Here is a 27,798-nt window from a genome sequence, read left to right on the forward strand (position 1 = left end):
TAAAACACCTACCCCAGGCTATAATAATATGCATGTGGTGCAATTAAATCTCTGTCTTAAAAGCTTTAACAACATAATAAAATATGGAGAGAGCTATAAGTCACTGACATTATGGCATTTGGAGGTTTTAATACACTGACAACCTTCTTTTTTTATTTTAGAGGAAATATATTGCTAATATTCACATCATCTTGTTTAAAAGAGGATGGCAGATGAAGATTGTAACCAAGCCAGCAGCTTGCTCCAGGTATTTCTCTGTGATCTGGTTGATGTAAGAAAAAAACTTTGTCAGTTGTGCCTTTTTTTATACTTTAGTGTACATTTATATCGCATAATATTAGTACAGTCTATAAAATTATAAGTCAATGAAATATTTTGTTTGTGTAAATCAGGGGTGTCAGACTCCAGTCCTTAAGGGCCGCTGTCCTGCGGTTTTTAGATGTGCCACAGCTACAAAACACTGGAATGAAATGGCTTAATTACCTCCTTCTTTTGTAGATCAGTTCTCCCGAGCCTTGCTAATGACCTAATTATTCTGTTCAGGTGTGGTGCAACAGAGGCACATCTAAAAGTTGTAGGGCAGTGGCCCTCCAAGACTGGAGTTTGACACCTGTGGTGTAAATGGAAACTTTTGCTCTTTTAAAATTAGGGCTACTGTGATACAATTGCAAAGAGGAAACAAATTGAAAACAGCACTAGTGACACTCCCATTGAACACTAACTATAGATTATTTAAAATCCAGGTTGTTATCCCTGATATTTTTACTGTATGTGTAATAGGAAAAAACTAGTTCTTGATTTCCATCCAAATTTGTTTCTAAAATCTCATCTCTTTTTTGTATTTGTTTCATCTTGTGAGCTGGGTCTATCCTGGCACCGTTACTTTGTATTCATAATTGCAGCTGCTCTTTGTCGGATTGTCTTACTCCACACTCCACAAACACAATCTGTTTCCCATTTTGCTTTTTTCCATGAGTTTGGATAGATTTTCTTAACAATGTCATTTTGTTTTCTTCAAAATTTCTCCCTATTTAAGTATTTCAGGGATGGTAAAATCATTTGTGTTATGAAAGCCATCGAATTGGACATTTACCTCCCTCAGGTTGGAAAAATGTAAGCCCAGCTAAATGAAACGGCGTGATGTATCGGGTCAAATCAGCCCCCAAATTAATTTGCTCAAATAATTCTGCAGCTTTTTTTCCTGTCAGATCCATTAGGATTGTGAAAACCTGCCCAGTGTCGACAAGTCATTTCCAACTCCTCTGCCTGCAGTGTTATGATATTGGTTTTTGGCATCACAGACTCACTTCACGGACAAAGACTAAATGAGAAAGCCTTGAAGCATTTCAAAACTTGATGGACACAAATTATGCAGCACTCCAGATTCCCTTTGTGTCCTTTAATTGGAATTATAATGGAGGTTTTCTTTTTACATGCAGAGGCATTTTCTTAAAGTAGGACTTTAGAATTATTCAAAATGGATATTAACAAAAACACTCACCTTAATGCTTCCCTCCAGAGTGCCCTGTGTTTATTAATGGAGGAGAAATACATTAGAGTATTTGGTCTCTCTTTGAAATCACCAGCAGGGATTCATCTTTGCCTTGAAAACATGTCACTGCTTTTACAGTCCCCATCTCCACAGGCCATTTCTGCTTTTTTTTTTTTTTTTTCATACGTACTCGTACATGCATGAAAATCTTTTACAGGCTGAGTTTACACAAAGCAATCCTGCGGTGTAGTCTGACTTGTTAAATACGTGTGAAACAAATTGAATTCGTTCAAATAAATAACATAGTAGAGAAGATTAATTTGAACCACATTTTCCTGCTCATGTTTCTCTGCTATTGCAGATCTTTGGTGAATCTAAACTTGGGGGTCATGCAACTGAAAAAGTTCAGCTTAATGTTGTTAAAGTTGGCTGATATTTATGATCCAAGATGCTGAACATGTACCATAGTAATACTCTCATATTCTTCATGTTTAAATCCATGATATTTTTTTGTGTTCCCAATTTAGATTTTCCTCTCTTGCAAACAAATGAAGCAAAAACCAGAGTTTCCAGGGCAACTAAAAGACTATTCTCTGTTTTTTGGGTTTTTTTAATGCTAGATCTCCTATAAGGCGGTGAGCTCCTTTGACCCCGAGCTGGACCTCTCCAACCAGAGCGGGAAGGCTGTGAAGCTGGGCAACGAGACCACCCACGTGTTCACGGGCCTCTACCCGGGCTCCACGTACTCCTTCACGCTGCGCGCTAGCACAGCCAAGGGCTATGGCCCCCCTGTCATAACCCAGTTCACCACCAAAATTTCAGGTCAGCAGGGTCAATGGAGTCCTGGTGTCACTAATGCAGAATATGTTGTGCAACACTGACTGCTGATGGAGATGCTAAACATGCACTTCTTTTTTCATTTGCAGATAAAATTTGATAGGACAACACATAAATCCTTACAACTTGCTTTAAACATAGCAACAGTTCTTTTACAGAACTTATTGTGGACTTCAATAGTTTTCTTTTTATTACATGTTTAGCACAGTAAATTAGAATAGAACAGCAGTTCATTTACTTAAGATGAAACTCATAAAATATACATTTTATGAGCAACATTTCAAGCATCTTTGTCTATTTTTTTTTTTATTGATGTTAGTTTCTCTGACAAAAAAAATATAAAACACGGGTTGAATAATGAATTATCAGACATGTATGTAATTAATTTATATACTGGTTTTTCACCACTTCATGATCTGCTAAGTCATACTTGATTACTTCAACCTGTTCATGGACTGCAGGTGGAAATAAGATCTTTTTCTATAATCTGGTACAATGCATCTCTCCTTTAAGAAGGTTAATGAAATGTACATTTTCGCTGTATAAATAAATACACAGTATAAACAGTATTTAATACAGAAATTGTAAGATATGGCCAATACTGTCAAGCGATGGATTCATTGCTAAAGAATCTGTATGCTCTGTTTCAAAGCTAGCTATTGGAAAGTTAAGTGGAAGGATGCCCAAGCAGTAAAAGGGGCTTTTTAGAGAATATTCACATTAGTTAATATTCCTGTCAATGTAGCTTTTCAGTTGTAGTCTCCAAGGCAGGTGACATGAGTACTACAAGACTTAAAATACAGTGCTTACATTCATAAAATGCAATGTCCATTTAATAAAAGATTTATGTAATACAATTTCAGAGCAAATGGTCACCTACTTGACCGTCCCCCAGTATTTAGATAATCCATGTACTTTTCTGAAGTCTTGTGTTTTTTTAATCAAAATACCCATTTTTCAAAATCTTTTCTGATAGCAAAGATTCATCAAAATTAACAGAAAAATTTAACTACATCACTGTGTTGAATGAATTTACCGTGCACAGCGTTAATGTAACTTTTTTTCATCCAATTCACATGCCAAACTTTGATTCTGATCAAACCTTTCTGCTTGTTTTTATCTTACTTTAGCTCCCTCTATGCCAGCTTATGACCAGGAGACCTCTCTGAACCAGACGGACAACACGGTCACTGTGCTGCTCAAACCCGCACAGAGCAGAGGTGCACCCGTCAGGTAGGCTCCCACAATAACGACACGGACGATACATCACAGTGTGAAGAAAAGACAACACAATAAAACTCAGAACCACCATCAGCAACCTAAGAATTATCAAAGAGCTTGTTTTTATCAATACCCCTCCGTGAAAGTGAGTTACCAGAGAATTCAGCGCCTTACTGTACACATCTGAGCTTTATTTGTTTGTGGATTTTGATCCTGTAAAAAAAAAAGAAAAAAGCCTAGCCTTTGAAGATGAGAACAAAGCTTGGTGCAGCCAAGGCTAGCTTCAGGATCTTTCTCCTATATGTGTCTTTCATGTAGCACGCTGCCCACCCTGAGCCACCACAGGCTTCTGGGGGAGTGAGGGAATTTACCCTGCTTTGTGCTGAATATATTACTCATTATTAAGGAAAGACAGCAGGTGTTTCCTTTTAAAAGCCAGTTTATTGCATAAAAAGCCTCTATTTTGGCTCATGAAGGCCCCTGCAGGTGTCTGGCAGGGGTTATTGGGCAGATTTTGTGTGATGTTATCTTACCTCAGCAAGCAGTAGGATCAATCAGCTTAAAAAATGAACCGAAAATGGTTACACTACAATCACAAACAATTTTATGCACACTAATTAGTCAGCACAGTCAAAGAAAATACATTTATTTTGACTTCATTGCATACGGGATCACGTATCTTATATAACTAGCAGTTCTGTAAGATGTATAACAGATTTGTGCTAAAAAAAAAACATCTGTTGTCTGGTCATTTCTGCCTTTTTAGATCTCCTTTCAGGATGAGCTTTTGTTTAGTTTGGGTCTCTTGTCACTTTAAATCCAAATAAATTGCTGCTGGCCATCCAATTCAGCATTTACACTGACATGTGAAAATGACTGCAAACATATGCAGAATTATACAACTGTAGATCTTTCTAAGGCAAAAGTAGAACCTCCTGCACAACCAACAAGAATACAGCAAATGGTTTCTGGATGGTAAGTCAACAACGAAAGATTTGTCTTTTCCAGCAGCCATTGTATAGCGCATACAGTGGTAAAAGCAGCTGACCAAACATGATAGAAATAAGCTTCGTTTGCTAGGTGATGGATTGGGCTTCACTGGGGTTGCTAGGTAACGGGCTGGGTTTCACTGAGGTTGATAGATGAGGGGCAGTATCTGTTGATTTGTGATGTTATATTCTGAAAGTTTTTGAAATGGATCATTTGCCAGACACCAAAAACTGACTGGATGTTGTTTAAAAAAAACAAAACGCTTGGACTGTTTTTAGAAGCAGTAGAGACCCAAATCGAAGTATAGCAGTTCCCCTTTGAGTGATACAGAAATAGAGAAAAACAACTTTCTGCTCTCTCTTTCTGAATCAGGTTTTTTTCAGCTTAAGAGTGTTGTTTCTTTGGTTTTTGTGTGAGACTGGAACATGTTCTATTTTTTTAGATATTTTATGAGGGTATATTTTGGGACCATTGTTAAAGTTTAAATGTGTACCATGTGACTGCAGCCATCTGCTTACCCTTCCTTTACTAAGAATCAGGAAAGAACAATGGAGAGCAGAAGGGACTGTCCTAATTTTCTTTAAACCATTCTTTAAGAGGAGAATGATTATTGTTTTGGAAGACTAATATGGTACATAAGATCCAGTTTGTGGTGGATTATCGCTTCCTCACATATGTTAAACAACATTGTTGTTATTATCAAATATTTGATTCAGTAGTTGTAAATGCATTGTTTTATATATTTTTTGTCATTTTGTTGTATTTACTGTTGACATCAACTTTTTATTTAGACCAACTGTCTATGTTAGCTATAATATAGCTTGATATAGACAGATTTCTTTGTACAGAAAACTATCTTAATATAGGTTTCTTGTATCTGTCGGTACACTGAAAAGAACAAAATCTTACCAAAGATTTTTGGTTTAGTTTGTAGTGAAAATATCACACTTGAAATAAGACAAAACTAACTTACAAGTAACTTTTCAGCAAGAAACAGGAGCTTGTTTTGAGTAAATAATTCCTTAAAGTTGGGAAAGAAGTACTTGTTCAATTGGCAAATTGTTTCACTTATAACAAGACAGTTTTGCCTTGCTACAAGTGAAATAATCTGCCAATGGAACTGGTACTTTTACTTCAATAGTAAGGATTTACTTACTTAAAACAATCTCTTATATCTTGCTGAAAGGTTACTCTTATTTCAAGTGTATTAAGATATTTGCACTAGAAACTAGACCAGAAATACTTTTAAAGATTTTGTTTTTTGCATTGTATCAACTAAACAATAAAGCAAATAAATATAAATTTCAGTTTCTGGATACAAGGGGTTTCTAGAAATGATTCTACAAATGATTTGGGTTCTGATACAATTGGTCATGATGCTTTTAAGATGCATATTTGTTTGGAGACCATGCATCCTTATCATTAACAACAATGTGCTACGGTATAATAGTCTACTACATTAAACCACAGTAACTACATTGAAATTTGTAGCTATAATGTGACAAAATGCGAAAAAGATTTGAGATAGAAAAGTACTTTTGCCAATCACTACTACAGAACGCTAGGATAACAAGTAAACTCGCTTCTACACAGTGCTCTACAATGCCTTAAAGGAGAGTGACAAACACTTGGGCTTGCTGTAAAACTCAATTTTACACTATCAGCTCATGTGGGTCCTTTAAAGATTACAGCCTGGAGATCTTTAGTCAGGCTTGTCAGCTCATGTTTACCATATGTGCAGCTGTCCAGATAAATGCCCGGGCACCAGACGTGGAAGCCCGAGCAAGTAAGACAGAGTGATGGGTTTTTAATTTTCTCACAGGTACAATTCAGATGGCCTTACCCAGGCTGCCATTCTTTCTGCAGAGTAATTACAGAGCTCTAATTATAATTAACAGAGGCTCAGAAAATTGGAGCTTCTACTCATTAGAACACTGGGCTGCTTAACTGTTTACCAATGGAGGGAGAGCGCACCAAAAGGGAAGAAAAAAATGAATTTAGTTAAAACCAGTGTTGCATTGGCTAATCTTCAACAAAAGTGTGCAGTGATGCTTTCCCTAAATGGTATCTGATGTATTTAAAATGCGGTCACACTGTGTGCTTGTGAATAATTGAAGAACAGAGAAAACAATGTGTTTTGATACAGATGTTTAGTTTTGCAGAGCATGAATGTTTAATGAGTCCCAAGATATTCCATTAAAAAAATTAATCCGTAAAGTTCACCGCACGGCACAACCGCAGCTCAAAACTAATTGAGGCATCCTTTGATCACAGCACAGCCTTCCCTCATCTAAACTTTAGAGGTCCACAGGTCCGCAGCTCTTTTCCCCACCTTCTCGCTTCTCTTCAATCTCTCAGGACGTAAAGGCCAGCGGGCAGTCTTCTTGTGTGCACACGCTGTTTTCAAATATGCATTGCAAAAAGGAGAGGAAGCGGTAAAGGGCAGCAAATAGGAGAAATTGGGATTCAGGTCCAAGAACAGATGCTGGTGTGCTTTTTGAAGGTGCTTTCTACCTCCACCCTGTAAGGGAGAAATTGGACTTTTGAAAAATTGAAGGTGACTGATTTTATTCAGAGGAGGATTCACTGTTTACCTGAGCATTGATGTAGATGTAGCGATTCCCCACGTTCAAGGAATATGAAGATGGATGGATGGATTTTTAATCTGTCCAGCTTCCAGTCCATCTACTTACAGCTTTGGAAATAATTAAGAGACCACTTAAAATCGTCTGATTTTACTTATAGGTATATAGGTATAGGTATACATTATAGGTATATGTTTGAGTAAAATGAACATTGTCCTTTTATTGTATGAACTACTGACAACATGTATCTGACATTACACTCAAAAATTCAGTATTTATTTGCAGAAAATGAGAAATGGTCAAAGTAAGAAAAAGATGGAGTGCTTTCAGACCTCAAACAAGTTCATATTCATTTAGAAACAACAATACTAATGTTTTGACTTAGGAAGAGTACACAAATCAATATTTGGTGGAATAACCAGGAGGTTTTCAATGGGCTCTTAATTTTTTTATAAAGCTGTATATCTGTTTGTTCATTAATTTCCTATCTATCAATCTATCCATCTGTCTTTTTCATCTATCTCTACATCTTTCCATCCATCCTACTGTCTATTCATTTTTCTGTCGCCAATCATTTTTTTCACATCTATTCATTTATTCTTCTATCAGGCCTTTGGTCCAACTTTAACTTGTTCCATCTTTCTGTGTTTCTTTCCATCATTTTTCTATCTTGAAAGCATTCTGTCCATTATCTGTTTGTCTCTAAATTCACCTTTCTATCCCTTGTTTCCACCTTTTTGTCCGTTCTTCCATGCAATCTTTTTTTTTTTTTTCAAGTGTCAAGACGTAGATATTTAAAACCTGTCCTTGACAGAAATATATCCAGTAAAATTGTAAGACACTTTTATTTTTAGGATTGGTAGTAAGTACTAATCTGAGAGACTGATGAAGAAAATGTTGAAGCCCCGATGTCCAATTAAATTTAGCCTTTTCCATGCTTCTTTTTTCAACAGTAGTGAGTATCATGTTCTGATTTTCACTTCATAAAATCAACTTTAAAGGGTTGATGAAAAAAAATTTTTGACATGGGAGAGACACTTATCCACTGCACTGCAGAGCAGAGCAGCATCAAGCTTGATTTGATAATGCAATCTTGCATGCTAATTGGGTTTAGGAGGCAATAACCCACCAGACGTTTGACTTTCAAGCATCAGATGTTCCACACAGGAAGGGAAGCTGCACTGGAAGATCTCTTGATAGCACAGGCTCAAACAGATGACAAATACTGATTCCACTTAAGCAGAAAAAAATAATATTTTAGATAAACATTTGCTGAAGGAATCAATATTTATTTCTATATGTATTTTTCATTTGTGTTATTGCTAATGAGTGTAACATTCCTAAGTTGGATTTTGCTCCTAATCTCCCAGGCCAACGTGTGAAGCCGGGAACATTTTTTACCAGAGGGGACACTGTTTCTTTAAGAGGATTAGCCAACTGTCTATCAGTCATGTCGTGTTAAACTAATGTTTGCAATGGCCCCTCGTCAGCGCCAGCATACGCCTCCTCACTCCGTAACATCAAAATAGATGTTTACATGCTTCTGCTGGGGAAAAAAATGATTTGGAACGCTTTCCTTATCATCCACACCACTAAATCAGCCCTTCTCTCTCTTTCTGCAATAACCTTTGCCTTGAGCGTCTCCTGTAGCCTGTAGCATTAGATTATCTTTGCTTAACCGTGGCCTGATATTAGTTAAGGGATTTTCTTGCAACCTAAAATAAGCCCCAACTTTCTTTGATCACAGCACAGCAAACCCTAATGACTATGCCTAAGTGTAACTTAACTCGCTGCTTTTCACCATTTAACAGCGTATGTAATCTATGGTACCTTCTAATTTGTTTGCTTTATTGCTTTTGCAGACACCAGGGGAAAAATAAATAGTAAGAAGATGGAGGTGAGGAGGAAGGATGCAGGGTCAGGAGAAAGCGTAACTTGCAACCGCTTTTAAATCACACATATAGGCAGAGAGAGGCATCAGATTAACATTAACCCAAGACAGTGATTGAAAATGCTTCCCATCCTCATTCCGGGATCTACTCAAACGACCCACAGTCCTCCCCCTATCAGCCCACATGAAAAATAAATCTGGGTTTCAGGTCACAATCCGGTCGATTTCAAGTCAATCCGCCATAATTGGTTGATGTCACATGGCGGTGCAGCTGAAATCTATCGGCCGGCGAGGCTGGAGGAGGCCTAATTGGTGTCAGTTCAGGTTGCAGTGCTGCTGCGGGAATGCAGGTCTCCCCTGTTGGCCTCTTGTGGAAGACCACTCATAACAGCTTACAAGGCTCTCCTGATACCAGTTCTCTCTTCAGCCAGCTTTGTCATCACATTATCTCTGTTCTGAAGGAATTATAGGACGTTTGGAATTAGATACATGATTTTTCCTCCAGGAGAAATCTTAAACAGATGTGAAAATCACTTTACATTTGCTTAATTTCTCTAAGAAGGATTTTCATAATGTTATCACTTTAAAAAAATCTAAAGAAGTCATAGTGGTTTATTTTTCTTATTTATTTGAACATAGTATTGCATCTGAGAAAATAAAACAAATAAAAATAATACCTGGTTTGTAACAGCTTTGACAAAAATCAAATAGCATTTGAGCAGTTGTCCTGTTATCCCAATTTTTTGCTGACCATAGAAAGCAGTACAAGCTGTTCATAGAGGGAGGTATAGAATTAGGAGCTTTCGTTTCAGCATTGCATGTACAGTTATGCTAGTAGAATATAAATAGAAATATGGACAGTTACACCAAAACATATTCTTACATCTGGCAGATTTAGGTTTCATTTTTTTTATATCAACTAAGCAGTCTGTTTCTGATAGAGGCATTTCTCAAACAAGACAAAACAATTAGAAGGAAATATCAGTTTTGGGAATAATGTTTTATTTTCATTTCGGGCTGTCATAAACTATTTACAGTAATCAATTGAAAAATATTTACCTTTTAGGTCTTTTTTGCATTCTTTCACTGCCAATTTGATGACTTATTCTTGTTAAAAATTTTAAAATCTTAGGTCAGAAGGCCTCCTGATCATCACCTTAATGTTTAGCTTCATCTACTGATTCTGTAACGCCTTCCTGTCTGAACTCTGGCTGGGTGGCTCTAAAATATTATAGAAACTATAGAAACATTTTGATATAATTAAAATATTATTTTAACACTAAATATGCCACTGGTTTGAATAACTGTGATCTTAATTATATGCTGACATACAGTAAATGGAATCTTATTTGCTTGAATGACAATAAGATGTAACATTTATGAAGGAGACATTATGTTTTTTTTAAACTGCTTTAAATATTCAAAATACTCCTTATAGATAGTAAATAAACTCATAGTGCAACTGCTGATTGTAACAAGTGGACAGTTAAGACTGTCGTGGTACGACAGTTTGACGTACCACAAATGTCAGTTACCACAAACGTTTGTTGTACTAACTAAAATGCCATTATATTTCCGCACCTTCCACATCATATAATACCAAAACCGTCAAGAACACAATTACAATGTCTGGTAAAGAACCTTTGATTGTTAACATTTGTGTGCAATCTTGTTTAGGCTTATCTTTGATTGCATATTTGCTACCTTCTTTCTTAGAAGTGGACAGCAAGCTTGTAAGTAGGCTTTAGCAAATATAACAGTATTTATAGGCAGCTCCTGTTGCAGCAATGTACCTTCCTTTTTTATATATAATGTCCAGTAATTTGTAAGATGTTGTTGCAGAGGACTAATGTGGTAGAAAATCAAGAACAAGAAAGTAAATCTAAGTCAAGCCTGTCAGGTATTATTATTGCATAATGCAGGGCAAGCAGGAGTCAAATCAAAGCCTCCATGCAGAGTTTGTTGCAATTCTGGTATCTGGACAAAAATAATAAGTCAAGGATAATAAAATTAATACTAATTGCTAAATGCTTGATTTGAAGTCTAACAACCACTTTATATTGACAGTTATTCCTTATGACACCATTATCAATCAGTTTTATAGTTCTGAAATCTTAATGGCTCAGATTTCATATCTTTAGTATCAAAGTTGTTTTACTTTTCTTTGTACAAAAATATGTTGAATTATAGTGTCTCCAGCTCTCGAAGATTTTAGCTCCTGCCATCAGAGCCATTGTGGTTCATCTGTTGTTTGTTTTTTCGTGTCACATTAAATCAAGAAACTGACTAAAATGTCTCGGGTTTGTCAAAATGACTCATAATGTAAACTGTGAACTCAGCAAGAGGTGACAAAGTGTCAACTGCTTAAAGGCTTATTAGCACGTTGGCAGCAATTAGGGGAACAAAAAAAGGTTAATGCATTTCATAGTACAAGAAACAACCTCATGTGCCAGTTCAACTTGTGTAAAGCATCTGAACCTATGTTACAGACACTGATTATGATAACTAGACCTTTTTTTATTTTGAATTTGTTGTGAGCTAAAATATTGTTTTTTGGTACTGACTGGCTTGGATTTCTACCTTACGAACATTCATCTCCTTGGAGCCTCATAGCCTGTGGCACTTTCTATTTAGCCTGCGGAAAGGAAAGCAACTCTATTAAAACTGTGTCTGTCAATAAGCACAGCCATATCATCATATTATAAAGAAACAGCTGGGGTGAACCAGTGTTTCACTAGCATTTTGCAAACTGATTTATATTATAATAAACTTAATGTTTTTCTGACAATGATGTGTTGTAAAGTCAGCATAACAGGTTTCAAATGATAAAAATAACCCCAGTTTTTTATGAGCAATTTGACTGTAAAAATATTGACCTCCTTATAGATTTGATCTGTTTTGAGTTTTTGATCACACAGATATAGACCAAGTGAAAAATTTCCTGAGATTGAATTTATTTACTGAAAAAAATAATGTGTTTTTAAGCAAGGATGAGATGAGCATTTGTGATCTTATTGATCTGCAGTGTTTTTGATCTAGATGCTAGTTTTGCCTTGTCTTTTACTTAATGCTTTTCATATATACAGTCCTTAACTGAGGCAAGTAATGTCTGAAGTGTTTAAAAGATGTTTTGTTCTTTTGTGACCTCTTGGATGAATTTGTTCATGCGCTCCTGGAATAGTTTTGTTCGTCGAGGAACTATGTTTTTTCCATCTGTTAATGTCACTTACTGTGGTTTGCTGAGAAACATCTTTATAATCATTTCCAGACAGTTTTCATTGACTTTGCTTCTCATCTGTTCTTGAATGTCTGTGAATCGGGGTATTATGAGTTTTAGCCTACTTCATGTTATCAAACATATATTTCAGTGATTTCTTGATTCTAATGGTCTGGCAGGAATCTCCCCTGGGTAACAATTGTGAAAGTAGAATAAAAATATACAGTTAATTGTGGTTAAATTGTGCTTTAGCATCAGGGCATTCATAGTTTTGTAGAGGGCTAGCTTAGTTTGAGTAGCTTTTTCAGTTAATATATGAAACGATTTATACAGATTATGTTTTTCGTATATATTATATTTTGATTTGAACATGTAAAAATGACAACAAAGCAAGAAAAAATGTCTGAGGGGCAATTTTTTTCATAACTTCTCAACCATAGTTTATCTTGACTAATATACTGTCAGTGACAGTTCACACTAGATCTAAAGTGTTTTGGCTTAGACTTCGTTGCAGACTAATCAGTCATTTCTCTGTTGCTCTCAAGCTACTTAAGTGGCTCCCGATGTACCATCCCTACCTGCCCTTTGACCTCAGCTCTCAATAGGGGACAGTAATTAAAGGCTGATTTCTCCAGCAGACTCTGAGCAGGAATAAATATTTCATTACCTCCCCACCCTGTTGCTAAATAGGAGAGCTCTAAGGAATTGGGCCACACCCACTGAGAGCAAAGAGAAGATTTTAATGACACTGCAAGCACCTCATGATAAACTGTAGGGTTAAAGAGCATTTGCTGTACACACAAGGGGATACTTAGTCACCTACTACCATCCGTGGGGAACAATTGATCATCTGCAGGGCTTCAGAGTACAGCTACTTGAGCAAAGATTTTTTTTTTCCATCTATATTTACACTCAGCCAAGCTCACTTTAGCCCACCTACCATTTTCATACAGCATAGAACAACATGTAGAAACTAAACTTCAGTGTGTAACCATAAATGTGCTTCATTGTTAAATAGATTCACAAATTTCTGAAGTATTTGAACTAGTTAACCAGTGTGAGGTAAAACACCTAATTGTGTTTTGATTAATTTTAAAGCTTTTAAGATCTGAGGCTCTTATATTTTAGTTTGAATTTGAGTTTGATTCTTTATGAAGATTAATGAAAATGTTTTTAATTTTCAAGTTACATAATATTACCACAAAAAGCCATTTAAAATTGTACATTAAGTGTTTTTTAGGCAAGAGGTTCTCTTTTGAACTGCTCAAACACTACCTTTACATTACCTGAACATAAAAATGCATCTAAATGTTATTATTTTAATAATTATGTTTTTTAAAGCTGCACAAAATACTTAAAACATGTTTTTGGCTTATAAACTGCTATTAGCTTCATGAAGTAACATGATAGTGATAGCCCACAGTAGCTTGTAAGCTAACATTAGCATTTTAGCTAAAGTTAGCTTACACTGCTGTTTGTAAACCACATGGAATATGTAATTATAGATCAATATGCTAGTGCTACACACCTCATAACAGGCCCCTTTTAAATTTCTTCACAAATATTCTTGTTTATTTTTATTTTAATACTTTTTTGGATCACACTAGCTAAATTTCTGCTCTTTTAGAGTAGCGCTATTTCTCACTCAGGTCTGCTTATTCTGTGTGCCAGCTGTAAACAGACTCTTTGTCACTCAATAGATTTAACAGGTGGATGTGTGACGCATACTAACATGGACAGCTACAAGACAGGCTCTCCCTCAAACTAAGTGGCCGGCTCAGAGACAATGTCATCCCTGTCAAGACACACAAAGCTGTAGTTTTGGTCCAGCCAACGGTAACCGCACAGCTCGAGTGGTGGAGAAATAGAAAGTGTCATTAACCTTTTCAGTTGCTGAATGATGAAAAACCAAAGAAAATCAGACCCTTTCTTTTGTTACAGCTCATATATTTTGCTGTAGTCTATTCTGTCAAATTAGTTTCTACATTTTTTTCTTTTGAGAGAACAAGTTGTGTTTTTTTTCCCCCTGTTTTTTGGATGGAATGGGATTTTCTGACAAATTAAACGTTTCAGTGTGCATGCCTGTTTTGTTGATTAAAAAAAGACAACAGCCACACTTTAGCAAAAGCTAACTGGCAAAACAGAAAAGGCGTGCAAGTTGCCAATAGCATTCAACTAATGCCCATTGGAGTTAGTTAATCCTGTTTGGTTTCTGTGTTTGCAGCGTGTACCAGGTGGTAGTGGAGGAGGAACGTCCACGCAGAGCACGGGGCACCGCGGAAATTTTACGTTGCTACCCAGTTCCCATTCACTTCCAGAACGCCACGCTGCTGAACTCGCAATATTACTTCACTGCTCAGTTCCCCGCCGCCGGCATCCACTCGCCCCAGCCCTTCACCGTGGGCGACAACAAGACCTACAACGGCTACTGGAACGCCCCGCTGATGCCTCAGAAGAGCTACAGTATCTACTACCAGGCCGTCAGCACAGCCAATGGGGTGGGTGTTAGCTGAATTCAGAGAAATACATAATTTTAATTTCAATTTTTATGTTTATTTTTGTTTTCATTGGATTTCTTGTGTATATATAGTAGATGGTCAATTTTGATTTTGGATTTTATATAAATGCATAGCCTTTGTATTATTTTGGGTCTTTTGTTTACATTTTTTTCATATTGTTTAGGTTTATATATATATATATATATATAAAAATCCATATGCTAGTGCTACACACCTCATAACAGGCCCCTTTTAAATTTCTTCACAAATATTCTTGTTTATTTTTATTTTAATACTTTTTTGGATCACACTAGCTAAATTTCTGCTCTTTTAGAGTAGCGCTATTTCTCACTCAGGTCTGCTTATTCTGTGTGCCAGCTGTATACTGTATATATACAGTATATATATACTGTATATATATATATATATATATTACTGACAATTTGATTCATACAATACTTTCTTTCATTTTTAATCTCCAATCATGAAACAGTTAGACTACATTTACTGTAAACTTGAAGATTTTCTTGGCGAGGTGTACTTGCATTTAACCCTTCTATTGACCCTTTGCACGTGACGTCACTCTCTTCAAAACTCGGCCCGCTCCGCCATGACGGACGTCAAAATAACCCATGCGCTCCCGTAAAGCCTATCAAAAAACGCACATGTGGTGGCCTAATATCGTTTTAATTTAATTGATTTCGCAGTAAAAATGGTCAAAGGGTGCTGCGCGGTCGGTTGCACAAACAGATAAGGGTGAAAACCAGACTTGTCATTTTATTGGATAACTTTTGACGAGGAAAGATGCTGCGACGATGGATGGCAGCCGTTAATCATAATGACTGTCAGCCCTCGGTGTAACCGCGGATTTGCAGCGAACAGCTTTTACAAGGTAAGAATATTAATGTTCATATACTTTATAAGTAAGTATGATTAGAAAAATATAAAATATTGCATTATGGCCAATGCCCCGCCATCATGTAGCCTAGCATGTATGGAGAAAAACTGGTTAGCGTTTCTTCTGTACGTTTTTAATGCTGCTCTTGTTTAAGGGGAGATGCTGTTTGTGACACAGTGACATAAATCATGTGGTGTTATTTCAGGAAAAGTCGGTAATTTGATCAAGACGTCAGGAGGGAGGAAGTACGGGTCGGTTTCTAAGCTAGCAGTTTCAAACTTCTGTAAATACCGCCGACTATAAGCCCAACCAGGCGTGTTACGTTCACAGACAAATTAGCGTGACTCGAACAAGTAGAAACCATAAATAAACTGGCAAAAACAACTTGGGAAAACAACTTAAGTCACTGAGATCAACACTCCCGATCTTCATTTCCGACGTCCATTATGGCTCTTCGAATGATGAAGTGACGTAGTTGCAAAGTGTCAATAGACATGATAAATATAAAGTTGTAGCTGCTGGGCAGTTGTGGTAATTAAATTTCCCACCAAATTTAAAATGGCGTGCTCAAAATAACAGGGCAATTTGTCTAAATATCAAATGATTTATCACCACTTGGTTCTAACAAATCATAGCAGAGCAACAGTTCAAACTGTGGACACTGAAATGGAAATGTCCATTTATATGATTTTTGGTTTCAGTTCAAAAGAAAATCAGAAACATAATCACTGCCTGTTTAGTTTTCTGCAATTTAATCAAATATACAATTAACTGTCTCAACTGAGTAACAACATAATCAGATTATCATAATTGAGAGAAAATCTAATTTGTTGTTCTTAATTTAATCAACTTCAGTTAGTGAGAATCAAACTGAGCACAATTTGAAAAAAATAAATCTAAGCTGCGAAAATAATTATTCTGTCGTTTAGTTTCTCAACAACTTCCTGTTTTTAAGCTACCTTTTATCGTCAAACCACTTATTTTCTTCTAAATAATATCAAAGTAGATATAAATAAAAGTAAAAGCCTGACTAAGATTTGAACTCCTTTGAACATACTGTTTTTAGCTAGTAGGAGCAGATTGTTGCAACTAGCTGTTTCATTCAAACTTCTCGTGTACAAACTGCAGTAACTGCACATGTAGCATCTTCCAACAGGGTCAAACTTGAAATGTAGCCCTGCATCTCATGGCATACCCCCTCACTCCATTACCGGTGTGCAATTTTCCTGCCTTTTTCTTTTGGAGCTTTGCTTCAAACCCCACACAAACTCTTAATAAACAGCGTTTGAGATTCGATCTGCAGCTAAGTGTGCAAGTTCGGGGATAACAGCGGGGCTGACTAATCCTCCAGGTCATAGCTGCTGTCGTCAAGTGGCACTTGGAGGGGCCCTCCCCTGTGCAGGGCAGCTCACTCGGTTGTGACTTCAAGAGCCCTGCCGATTGTGTCCTGAATGAGAATCACCATAAACATCCTCCTTGAGCAACATGGCACGTCTTTAAAGAGGCAATACAAATGACACAAGGCAGCGCTGAATCAAATTAGCAAAGTTTGCTCTTGAGACTAAAGCACTAACAGATACAAGTCAGTTTGTGGTGTGATGTGGAGAAGGAGAGTCTGTGTTGACTTACAAGTCCAGTCTGAAGCTCACATACATTTATAGATGTTTATTTGACCTGTTGTTTTTTCAGGACTAGGTGGTTGCATACAAAATTGGTTGAATGCACACTTGGTCAAAATTATCTAAACAGGCTCTGAAATATACATTAACTCCTGTCAATATTTTTGTTGTTGCTCATCAACCACACAATCTTTTTAGACATTACAAACATCTAGCATAATCCTACTGGACAAGTGACTGTCCTCGGCAAAATGGTAGTCTTCAGGTAAAATTTTCCTGTTTTGGACCTATAGCTTTTAAGTATAGTCTATACATTTTGCATTGAGTTCAGCTCTGGGTCATTCCTGGTTAATATCAACAAGCTTTATCCATTCCACAATACGTTTTATGTGTGTTTGGCAGCACTGTCTTGTTGAAGGAACAGATTGTGCCAATGCAAAATGATAAGAAATTAGTTGTGATGCTTAACAATAACCTGGAAATCACCAAGGTTTGTGTCTGTCATGATCTTGATGCTGATGGAAAACCATTGTTTTCCCAAGTCAGCTGCTCAAAAGATGAGCCACACACCTTCTGGAGAGAGAGACTGAGAGGTCAGAGATGCTTTCGTTGATAAAAGCATGGTGGTGGTAGCATCATGCGGAGCCACCGATACAGGGGCATTGCACAAAGCTGCTTAAATTAAAGAATAGTACTTCCTCCAAATATATCAACTCCACTTCAAATCAAGAAATGGACAGCTCATCAAAAGGCTATTTAGCTTCTTGTTTTAAATGCTCATAAAAATTTAAAACACAGAAACCCAAAGAATTTCAATGAAATGTACCAATTTTGACGAGAAGAGAGGTCTGTCATGATGCAGTCTGAACAATGCCAGAAGCTTGCTTGACACGAAACATGTGGTTTATCTGCAACATTTAACCAACAATTAACAGGTCTGCATATATCTATTGTAGTCTGAATGGGTAATTTTTGAATGTATGATTATATTTTGTTTTATCTTTCCACATTGGAAAGAAAAATGGTTCAGGCATGGTTGAATGGTTTAATTCAGGGAAAGAAACCTGCAACCTGCAATTCCCAAACCAGAAATTACTTTTTAGACCCTTCACAGTGACTCTTCATAACTTTGAAGAAAAGCAATAAAGACCTGAGAAATATTTTTAAATACAAAGATGGAGAAGAAATAGTTCTTGTATTTTTTTTAATACTATTTTTGCGCAGAATTTCCGTAACTGTGGCAATACAAGTCTTTTTTCATCATTAGGCTTCAAACTACATTAATTTTGTTTTTCATAGATTTAGATCATTACATTCAATTAAACATTTGTGTTTTTGTAACAGTTTTACTTTTTCCTTTGTTCTAAAACCTGAAATTATATTTACATTTTTAGTTCTTTGATCAAGCTATAGAAAACATGAGCAGTTCATGCAGTAGGTGTTCATAAACTTTGATAAGCTTGCTTTTTTCTAAGGGTAAAGTAAGGTTTTTCTGCTCTTGACCAATTCTATATATTAAAAATAAGGGCCAAGCGATTCTTTGAGTTATAAAGGTTGTTGACCTCTGGTTTAAATTAAATGGACATTCATGTTGATGGTGAATGGATAGAAACCTCTAAGTAGAACCGTTTCTCACAGCTCGGTGCCTATAAAGGAGACATTCTGACATTTATATATTCAATGTTTTGGTTCATAGCGGTCGCTTTCTTTTCTCAAGCATACGCTGCCAATAGAAGGTCCTTGGAGTCTTAATTAGCGTCTAATAACATAGACATGATTCCGTTCTGCCTCTTAGACAAACTAAGCACTTAAAGGAGGTATGCGCCACCTATAACTAGAATTTCTTTAGCCTTTAGCTCAAGTAAAAATCCAGTGCAACTTCTCATGACATTGCCTATAATAAAAGGACTATCTGACAGCTTAAAAGCAGCAGTAATGTTCCCAGAGATTGCATGAACGGTGATGTATTTTTGTCCTCGGTTTCTCGTCATTAAGCCTCTTATGGCCTCTAAATGCTACCTGCTCACCGGACAGCTTGGCAGGGACGAACGCGGGGCGACACAGCATTCTGATCCTTCGTGGCGCATTACTCATCGGATCCCCAATTCTGTCTGTCCCTTTTTTTCTGTTCACCAGACTCTTTCTGACAGCAGACTTCTCCACCAGCAGTGGAGGGCTTTTATGTATTCATGTTTTCGAAGGCTGTTGTCAGAGCAGAAACTCCACAACCTGTTCTGAGAGTCTCCCTGATGTTTCATACTGGAGCCCTGCTTAGTGTCGGCGTTGCCTGTCACAGGGCTATGGTTTCTCCACACCGGCTGACCACCTTGAGCCACGAGCCGCAGACAGATCACTGTTGGTTGACAAATCAGCAGCTCAGCACCTCTAATCTGTGCTGTGGGGCCTCTCGCTTAGCTGCATTTTGTGTCACAGTCATTGAGTTCAACAGATGATAGGGGCCAGCAGGAGACTGGCCACACTGTGTCTTTGTAACGATGGGTGCTGTGGACAGGTGTTGTTGCTGTCATATGTGTGGCTTTGTGTTTCTATAATAACCTGTGTTCCTTTTATTCTTCCACTTTTCCTCTTTCTCTCTTTTATCTATATGGAAAGGAAACCAAAATTGACTGTGTCAGGGTGGCAACCAAAGGTAGGACCTGATACGATTTCTTTTTTTTTTTTTTTTTTTACTTGCATTTGGTTTTTGAGATTGTACAAAATAACACATTTACAGATTGTTATTTTTGTGTCTACAGTACTCAACAACTACACAGCAGTTTTGTCGCATGGATTTGGATCAGTGCACAGTTTCTAGCAAAGCATTTTCTCACACTGCAACAGCACAAAATTTTATAAAGTATTTTTGGTCTAATTTGTAGTGCAAATATCTACATACATTTGAAATTTGACAGGTTTTTGGCAACATATATAGGAGCTTATTTTAAGTCGATAATATTGATGAAAAAGTACTGGTTCCACTGGTAGGTTATTTTACTAGTAAATATTAGTTACTAGTAATAGCTGCTATATCTTGCTGAAAAGTTGGTTGTCTAGATCAAAAATACTTTGAAAGACTTTGTTTTTGCTGTGAAAAAAAACAAAGCTTTGTGCATTTTATTGGGTTTTTATGTGATAGACCAACACAAAGTAGGGTATAGTTGTAAAGTGAAGGGAAAAGGATAGAGAAATTTAAATTTTTTTAACAAAAAAAAATCGGAATAGGATGGCGTACATTTCTGAGTCAATGCTATGTAGGAAAAATCCAGTATGAAGCTCTAAGTCTTTTGGGGTTATGCATTTTCTCACATTAGAAGACTGGAAGTTTTGTCAGTTCCCCTTTGCCAAATACTTTAAGCTTGGTCAGACTGAATGAAGAGCATCTCTGAACATCAATGTTTGAGGTTAGTCTGAAATTCTCAGTTGGATTTATGTTTGGACTTTGACTAGGACATTCTAACATATGAGTATGCTGCAATCTAAACCACTCCATTGTAGCTCTGGTAGCAGGTTTAGCATCATCATCATGAAAATAAAGAATGTGATAGGCCAGCAGAAGCACTTTATGCCAGTCATATTGATGGTATGATTCCCCTGGCAATTATTTTTATTGCCAATTTGATACACTTTAAAACTACAGCGACTGCAAATAAATAAATAAAAAGTATACTTTCACTTGTTAAGAGTTATGGAACAAATAAGCACAACTAAACAAGTTTAGAAGTATAAAATAACTTGACTTCCTACATCCTTCATGAACTGAAAATGTTGCCAAATGATTGAGACGTCTTTTTTTTCAAATGACTTTTCACTTTTTTTAAAACACAAAACCTGCAGTTCAGTCATCACAGCTTGGGGATATTGTTGATCCTTGACATGTCGCTGTTTTTCTTGGATTTCATGTTGCTGTTTGTTTGCTAATTTTCCCCAACTCCTCTCAGGCCTTCACAGAACAGCCATGTTTATTCCAAGAATAAGTTCCACACTGTTTGACTATAATAACCAACTAAGTGATTTCTGAAGGCAGTTGGTCAAACTGGACTTTATTTCAGGGTATAAAGTAAATGTTATCAGAATACAACAGCATTCAGATTTTGTTTATTCGTTATTTAATTCTGAAGGCCATTCATCACTTTTGTTCCACAATTATCTACAGCCTTTACTGGTCTATCATATAGAAACCCATTAAATTTGCTGTTTGCTATAATCTGAAAAGCCCCAATGGGTATGAATACTTTTGTGAGACACTGTATTGATTGAGAACATGTGTTTTTCTGTGATTTGGAGGCAGCCAGTGTGCACGGCGAGGTCTGTAGGTACTTAGCTATGCTGGGTGAATGTCCTGCTCCTCGCATTAAGGGTGATGAAGTCTAAGCACCATTGATCTGGGAGCAAAATTGATAAGGCCAGAGGGAGTCATAGTCACAATCCTTTCTGGGTTGTGGGAGGTTCTGCCACACGGTCCGACAGTCTCATATATTGTGTTGTCTGCATTCAGTTGCACTATAGATTTATTGCAGAAGGCCCAAATGACCACCTCTACATGGGTCAATAGGCTGAGTTCAGTTCCACATACAAGTGTAAGGATCATAGGGAGCCATGTATCACCTGAAGGAAAACGTTTTAGTATTCCAGATCTTTCTCACAAGGATATACGGAGGCGGATAAATTTGTTTGCACCCCTTAAGGATGCGTACATTTGTCCTCTATAGCAGTAGCATAAATTTATACTGAAAATTTGAATACGCCAACCTTTAATTTCAGCACATTTTATTTGGTGATGTAAGATGTTTGTCTTACATGTGCCACAATTTGTATCTCACAATTCATTTTAAATGTATGTGACTGAAGCATCTTTCAAATTGTGTACTTTATTTTTCAGTTAATCAGAGGTTTTTATTTACAAATTCATAATTTTTGGTTTCCTGGGGTATAAATACGGGGTGGATTTTATCATAAAATTTAAAACGGTGCCTCAGACTCTCTGTTAAGTATAGTTGAGGATCTATGATGTTGTGGTTTTGTTACTATTCCAAAGGCATTGGCAAACGTCTTTAAGCGCTATGAATTAATTTAAATACTGATTTTACTTTAACATCAAAATCACATGGCTTGTGTCAGTAAACTGAAAATTGGTCATGTTTGAGTCTTTCAATGGGATAAAGATTTAAAACTTGTCCATAACAACAAAGAAGTTGTTCCAGATGAACGAAAACTTTCTTTCAAGGCCATGTCAGTCCCAGACCAAAATCCTGTTGAAAACCCGTGAGGTGAGCTAAAGAGAAGCAAGAAGTGGTCAAACTTTTCTGTAATCCATCAGGATGATGGATTACAGAAAAGTACTTTTACGAGCACTAATAATAAACTACAGCCACCAAACCAGTGCCTCAAATTACAGACTTGATTTTTCAGTATGAGATTCTGCTTCTGCAGTAAAAGCTAAATTTCTTTCTACTTGTCTGAGCTAGAACTGCCAACCGATTTTTTTTTTTATTTTCCATATTTGATGAAACAAACATGAATTGTTTTGTTTGTGTTTCTCTGACTCTGTGTTGCATGGTGATGCTTCCAGCTTCAGTGTGGCCTCTCTCTTTCTCTTTTATCTCTGTCCTGCATGCCATCCTGGATTCACTGACTTTACTCAGCTGCGATACTCGTGACTCAGCTAACCACCCCCTACATCCGCATCGCCCCAGCGGCCGGGGACAACCAGCTAACAGGTCAGGCCCAAAGACACTCACACACATATGTGATCGCACTCACAGCTCCCTCAACAGGAGAGAAACAAAACAAATGCATGTGTGCAATTTTTGATTATTCTCTTGTAATTTGCATCCGAGCAGTATGATTAACTCAAAGGCATTCAAATAATTTTTTTCTACATTCATCTCCTCTGTTTTAGTGGACATGAAAAGCCTGCATGAGGAGCGATTGTTGTTTTGATTACTCACCGAAGAAGATTTCAGACAGGAGTTAATCCTGCTTCATGAATATTTCTCATTATTTTTAGGCAGATTAGGTGAGTGTTGGTTGTTAGTTGTGGCAACTTCAAGCATACAAAATTATGCTAAAGAGTAACTATTCAAAATCTGCCCAGTTCCTCCTTGCTGAGCAGAGATCCTGGATCTCTGCAGCTAAATCATAGGAATAGTGGATGAACCTTCAGCTTTTTCGAAGCTCAGACAGGGATTTGACGCTGACAGCATTTCTGTGAGATTAGTGTGAAACAATGTTTGGGGACAAAATCACCTCCATCACTCCTGACATGATGTCTTTCACAGTCTGGCAATCCTTCACCGTTTTGCCTAAAATTATATCTATTTTTCAAATAAATCTTGCTGATAACGGCACAACAGAGCTGAAACAATATGTCAAATTTATCCCAGGATGGATATCTACTCTTTTTTTAAGAGGGAAAGAAAATGGGAATCTCACCTGAAGATTTGGTTGACATGACCATTTATTTTTCTAAATTTACGACCGGTGACAAGGAATAATGGTGTTTCTCAGGTGGACGGTTGGGATTCTTCTATTTTTTTCTTTTTCAAGCACTTCTTATCATTTCCCAAGAAACGAATGCTGTTAAAAAAGCTGCTTTTTAAAAGAACTCAGCTCTTCTTGTGCGTCTTATATGGGCTATCTCCTCCCAGGCTGATATTTAGTGTTTTGGTTCTTTTTTTAGCATTTTTATCTTCTTGGGTATTATCTTTTCTGCCCTGCATTGTGCATTTTTCCTCAGCCTAAGAACTATTTGCCCCAAATGTGATTAATCAAGGGTAAAGTAGGTACACACTTATCTCTAGTGGTGCAGCTTTGTCCACAGATTCCTGATTGTCCACAAAGGACAGAGCTAAAGGTGGAGTCTTTGGGACAGTTGGAAGTTACTTTTAGATTTTGCTTTGTTTTACTTATTTGTGTGTATTTATGGTTCCTAAATTTTACTCAGTGCAGCTGACTGTGCACAAACTCTATGGAGAGGAGGTCTCAGCTCTGCATTGCTGCCTTGTACTAGTAAAACTTCATTGCTGTTAGGTGTGTGAGGAAAAAATAATCCTTAGCTGGATAAAAATCTTTTAAAAATTCAGGCCACAAAAGCAGTTAAAAATAAGTCAAAGGAGAACAAAACTAAACTCAGAAGGCAGTAAAAAAAAACCTCAAGATGTAGAACAGAATTAGTTGCAATAAGGGATTTTATTCACAACAATAGGCAAAAAGCTCGAGGTTCCCTGGGAGAAATTGAACTTGTTTTGTGTAGATATCCTTCTTTTCACTCTTTCTGTCATGTTTTAAAGACTTCCTGGAAAGGTAAACCAATAATATTACATTTCCAGTCCTGGAATAGATATGGATTAAGCAACGGCCTTTCCAATACATGGATTTTATTGTATAATGTGGAAACTGCTGGGAAGTTGGCCCTGTTTCCTAAATAACCCAGTTAGTGATCAGGGGTGCACTGATAAATCATCCCTGGTTTGGTTAATTTTTGAAGACAGTCGATCGGCTGATAGTTAATTGGCTACTCATGTTTCTTAAAGATCTTGATTGGTGATTGGCTACAACATTGCAATCGGGTCACTATTACTAGTGATTATTTGTCCTCTTGGGGATTCTTTGTCCCCAAGCATTGCAATTTTAGCCCAGTATGATAAGGCGATGCACAGCTTAACATTCAATTACACTACAACATTGCAACTGATACTTTAGCCTACATAATTTGATCTCCATCCAAGAAAGGTGGGATCAGATTTTTTTGGACATGTTAAACAACTCCATTGTCTAAGTAAAAAAAATAAATGACAGTAATGACATTTGTTAGTCTCGTGCAATGCAGTGCAGACTTTCTGTCTGCTCTGATAAAGATTCAGACATCATAGCATGAGTGGCTAACACAGCAACTGTTCTATTTTCTGGTTAATTTGGCTTATAAAGACCTGACTACAAGACTTTTTTTTTTCTACACCCTACCTTCTGATATACAATTTTAGAAAATGGCAGGAAAGGACAAAGTGTGACATCACTTAAAACAAGATTTAATTGATATTTCTGCTCTTAATTTGTCTCCAGTGAGAGTCTCCTAACACATTGTGATGTTTTTCAGGAGCAGCCACTCACAAACCTGACGCGGTTGAGCCGGAGAAGCAAACAGACCACACTGTAAAGATTGCAGGCGTCATCGCTGGTATCCTCCTCTTCGTCATCATCTTCTTAGGCGTGGTGCTCCTCATGAAGAAAAGGTAAGCTGTTTTTCTTTTTGTCCTCCTTACTCATTTAAATACAATTTCAAATTTGTGTGGATGAGGTTAAACTCACTTGCAATGTGCAACAAAGTAAGGGTTTTCTTTTTTTTTTAGTATTTCCCATGTTTCTTCCTCAGAATGGTAGCATTATCAGTGGCGTCATAAAAAATTAATTTGATAATGTTGATACGGCCCATTTGCGCTGTTTACATCCACGGGATACAAGTGTGGCATGAAAAATTAATCCGTTTCTATGGCGCCCTCAAACAAATGTGCACCACTTCATTGATACTGGAGTGGGAATAGAGGGGGAGAAATGTTTTTCGAACGTTGTGGTGTGGAGAGGAGGCGTAGAGGAGATAAGAAAGAAAATAAGATGAGAGGCTCAAAGGAAAAAGATTCTGGCTGCATAGCTGAAGGCAAAGTTTACATTAGCTCTTGGACCCCATACTCTAGAGATACCCACTGCACAAATCCCACTAATCAGGGGAACTAATGCTCAGCAAATATCAGCCCCCTTTTGTCCAAAGTAAAGGTTTGAAATAACACTATCAGTTTTTGTAGATATTTCCTCCATGGATATGAGTTACTTTTCTGCAGTATCTTTCTGAAGTTTAGCATGGGTTGGGTGTAAGCTGCTTTTTCAATTGGATATTTTTTAGTTGAAAGTGTCTTAAAGTATTCATTTTCCTTGAATTGTTTTCACATTTTGTCATGTTACATCTCCAAATATTGTTGTATGTTTATGTGGTAGACCAATGCAAATTAGTACACAACTTTGAAGTGAAAGGAAAATTAAGGATTGTGTATGAAATCTGAAAAATGTGATGCACTACTTTGAAATAGAAATAAAGTCTACTAGAAGCAGACAAGTCAGAGATAAAATTGTGGAAAAGTGTATTAAATTGTTAGCTTAAAATGGAAAAATGTATACCAAACCAAAACATGTCAAGAATACGTTGAAGTTTATGGTTGTAATGTGACAAAATGTGAAAATGTTTAAGAATTAATAAACGTAAACGCCCTGTTGTACAGTAGATTGGGTAAACGTAGATGGCTGGGAAGGCAGATCTGTGTCATTTACTGCAATATCAGCACCATGTTCACCATGTTTACTCCTGCTTGTAATATAGGTTCCATTTCCCACAGCATGGCCCTGTTTGTGTAGCTCAGCAATCAGTGGGTGGGTGTGAAAATCAGCACCAAGTAATGGAATTGTTTTCAATTAGTCTTAATCAAACCGGAGATGGAGGAGACTCCGTTGGTTGAATTTTGTCTAATTTACCGTCACCAACCAGGGAATCAGAGTTGTGTTTAGACATTCGAGTCACTCATTAGGTTCCAACCTCAGAGGTCAGATATGATAATTCTCTTTATAAGTGTATAAAATGACATGTTGATTAAAAAAAGGGATTAGTTTCACTTCAGTTAAACTTCTCTGAACTTTACTTAGACTCCCCTTACTGAGCAAGACATGACTCCAAGCAATCACCTTTGCCCTCACAATCACTGGTTTACCTCCACGTGTGCCACCATATCTGATTTTGTTCATTTCTACTCTTTTTTCAAACATTAATATATTTTTACTTTTTCTTTCCTTTTCATTCCATCCCCTCCCCACCTCCTCCACCACTGCTTAAATCCTACCACCACCCCTCTCGGCAGAAGAACCTATCACTCCTACACTTACTACCTGTAAGTAACCACTTTGTGTAATGTTAGTGCCATACTTCTCACCCACACGCTGTTTCCCTCATGCATGCAAAGAGCCATGTCATCCACCTCCTGCCCAGAGCTATTACAGAGGCCCAGCTGTAATCTCTGCTGGAAGGATGGGATACGCCACTCCAATGCATCTCCACGCTATGAGCACATCATACTGTATGTCACATTGGCACGATTTCTGACGAAAAGCAGACAGGCGCCGCTACGCCCCCGCAATTACAAACCTGACACTGGAATGCTGCTGACATAATTTCTGTTGCACTTTACAGAAATTTGTTTAAGAAGGGATGAAGCTCAACTTGCTGCCTTAATGATTGTCCAACTGCCAAACTTATCTTATGAAACGAGGATGAAAAAAAAAAAAAATCAATGCAGCTACTGATGCATTTTTACTGAGTGTGAATTTTTCATTCGCCTCCAGTGGTTTCATCTCCGTTGACTTGTCAAAACTGCAGTTTTTGAGGTGCCCATCACAGCACTTTTATGCTTCAGTTCTGTGCAGGACTTCAGTAAGTTTGTCCGAATATTTTTCCAACCTACTAAGATTGGATAAATAAGTCTGTGTGGAGCTAACCACATTTATTACCCCAG

General features: G+C 37.2%; 1 protein-coding gene across 11 annotated transcripts in view; it reads left to right on the top strand.

The window, feature by feature from the left end:
- Positions 1-27,798, top strand: part of ptprm (protein tyrosine phosphatase, receptor type M) — a 197,334-nt gene that overhangs the window by 101,767 nt on the left and 67,769 nt on the right. For 7 of the 11 annotated variants that reach the window (XM_023335485.1, XM_023335484.1, XM_023335486.1 and 4 more), the window contains exons 10-16: positions 2,113-2,314; positions 3,460-3,562; positions 14,458-14,731; positions 19,862-19,898; positions 22,891-22,965; positions 25,344-25,479; positions 27,148-27,177. In XM_023335485.1, coding sequence (XP_023191253.1) covers positions 2,113-2,314; positions 3,460-3,562; positions 14,458-14,731; positions 19,862-19,898; positions 22,891-22,965; positions 25,344-25,479; positions 27,148-27,177 — 857 coding nt within the window. The remainder of the gene's footprint in view (positions 1-2,112; positions 2,315-3,459; positions 3,563-14,457; positions 14,732-19,861; positions 19,899-22,890; positions 22,966-25,343; positions 25,480-27,147; positions 27,178-27,798) is intronic. The other 4 variants (XM_023335490.1, XM_023335494.1, XM_023335493.1 and 1 more) reach the window with 1 other exon arrangement.

This window comes from Xiphophorus maculatus, chromosome 6 (genome assembly GCF_002775205.1).
Source record: "Xiphophorus maculatus strain JP 163 A chromosome 6, X_maculatus-5.0-male, whole genome shotgun sequence".
NCBI lineage: Eukaryota > Metazoa > Chordata > Actinopteri > Cyprinodontiformes > Poeciliidae > Xiphophorus > Xiphophorus maculatus.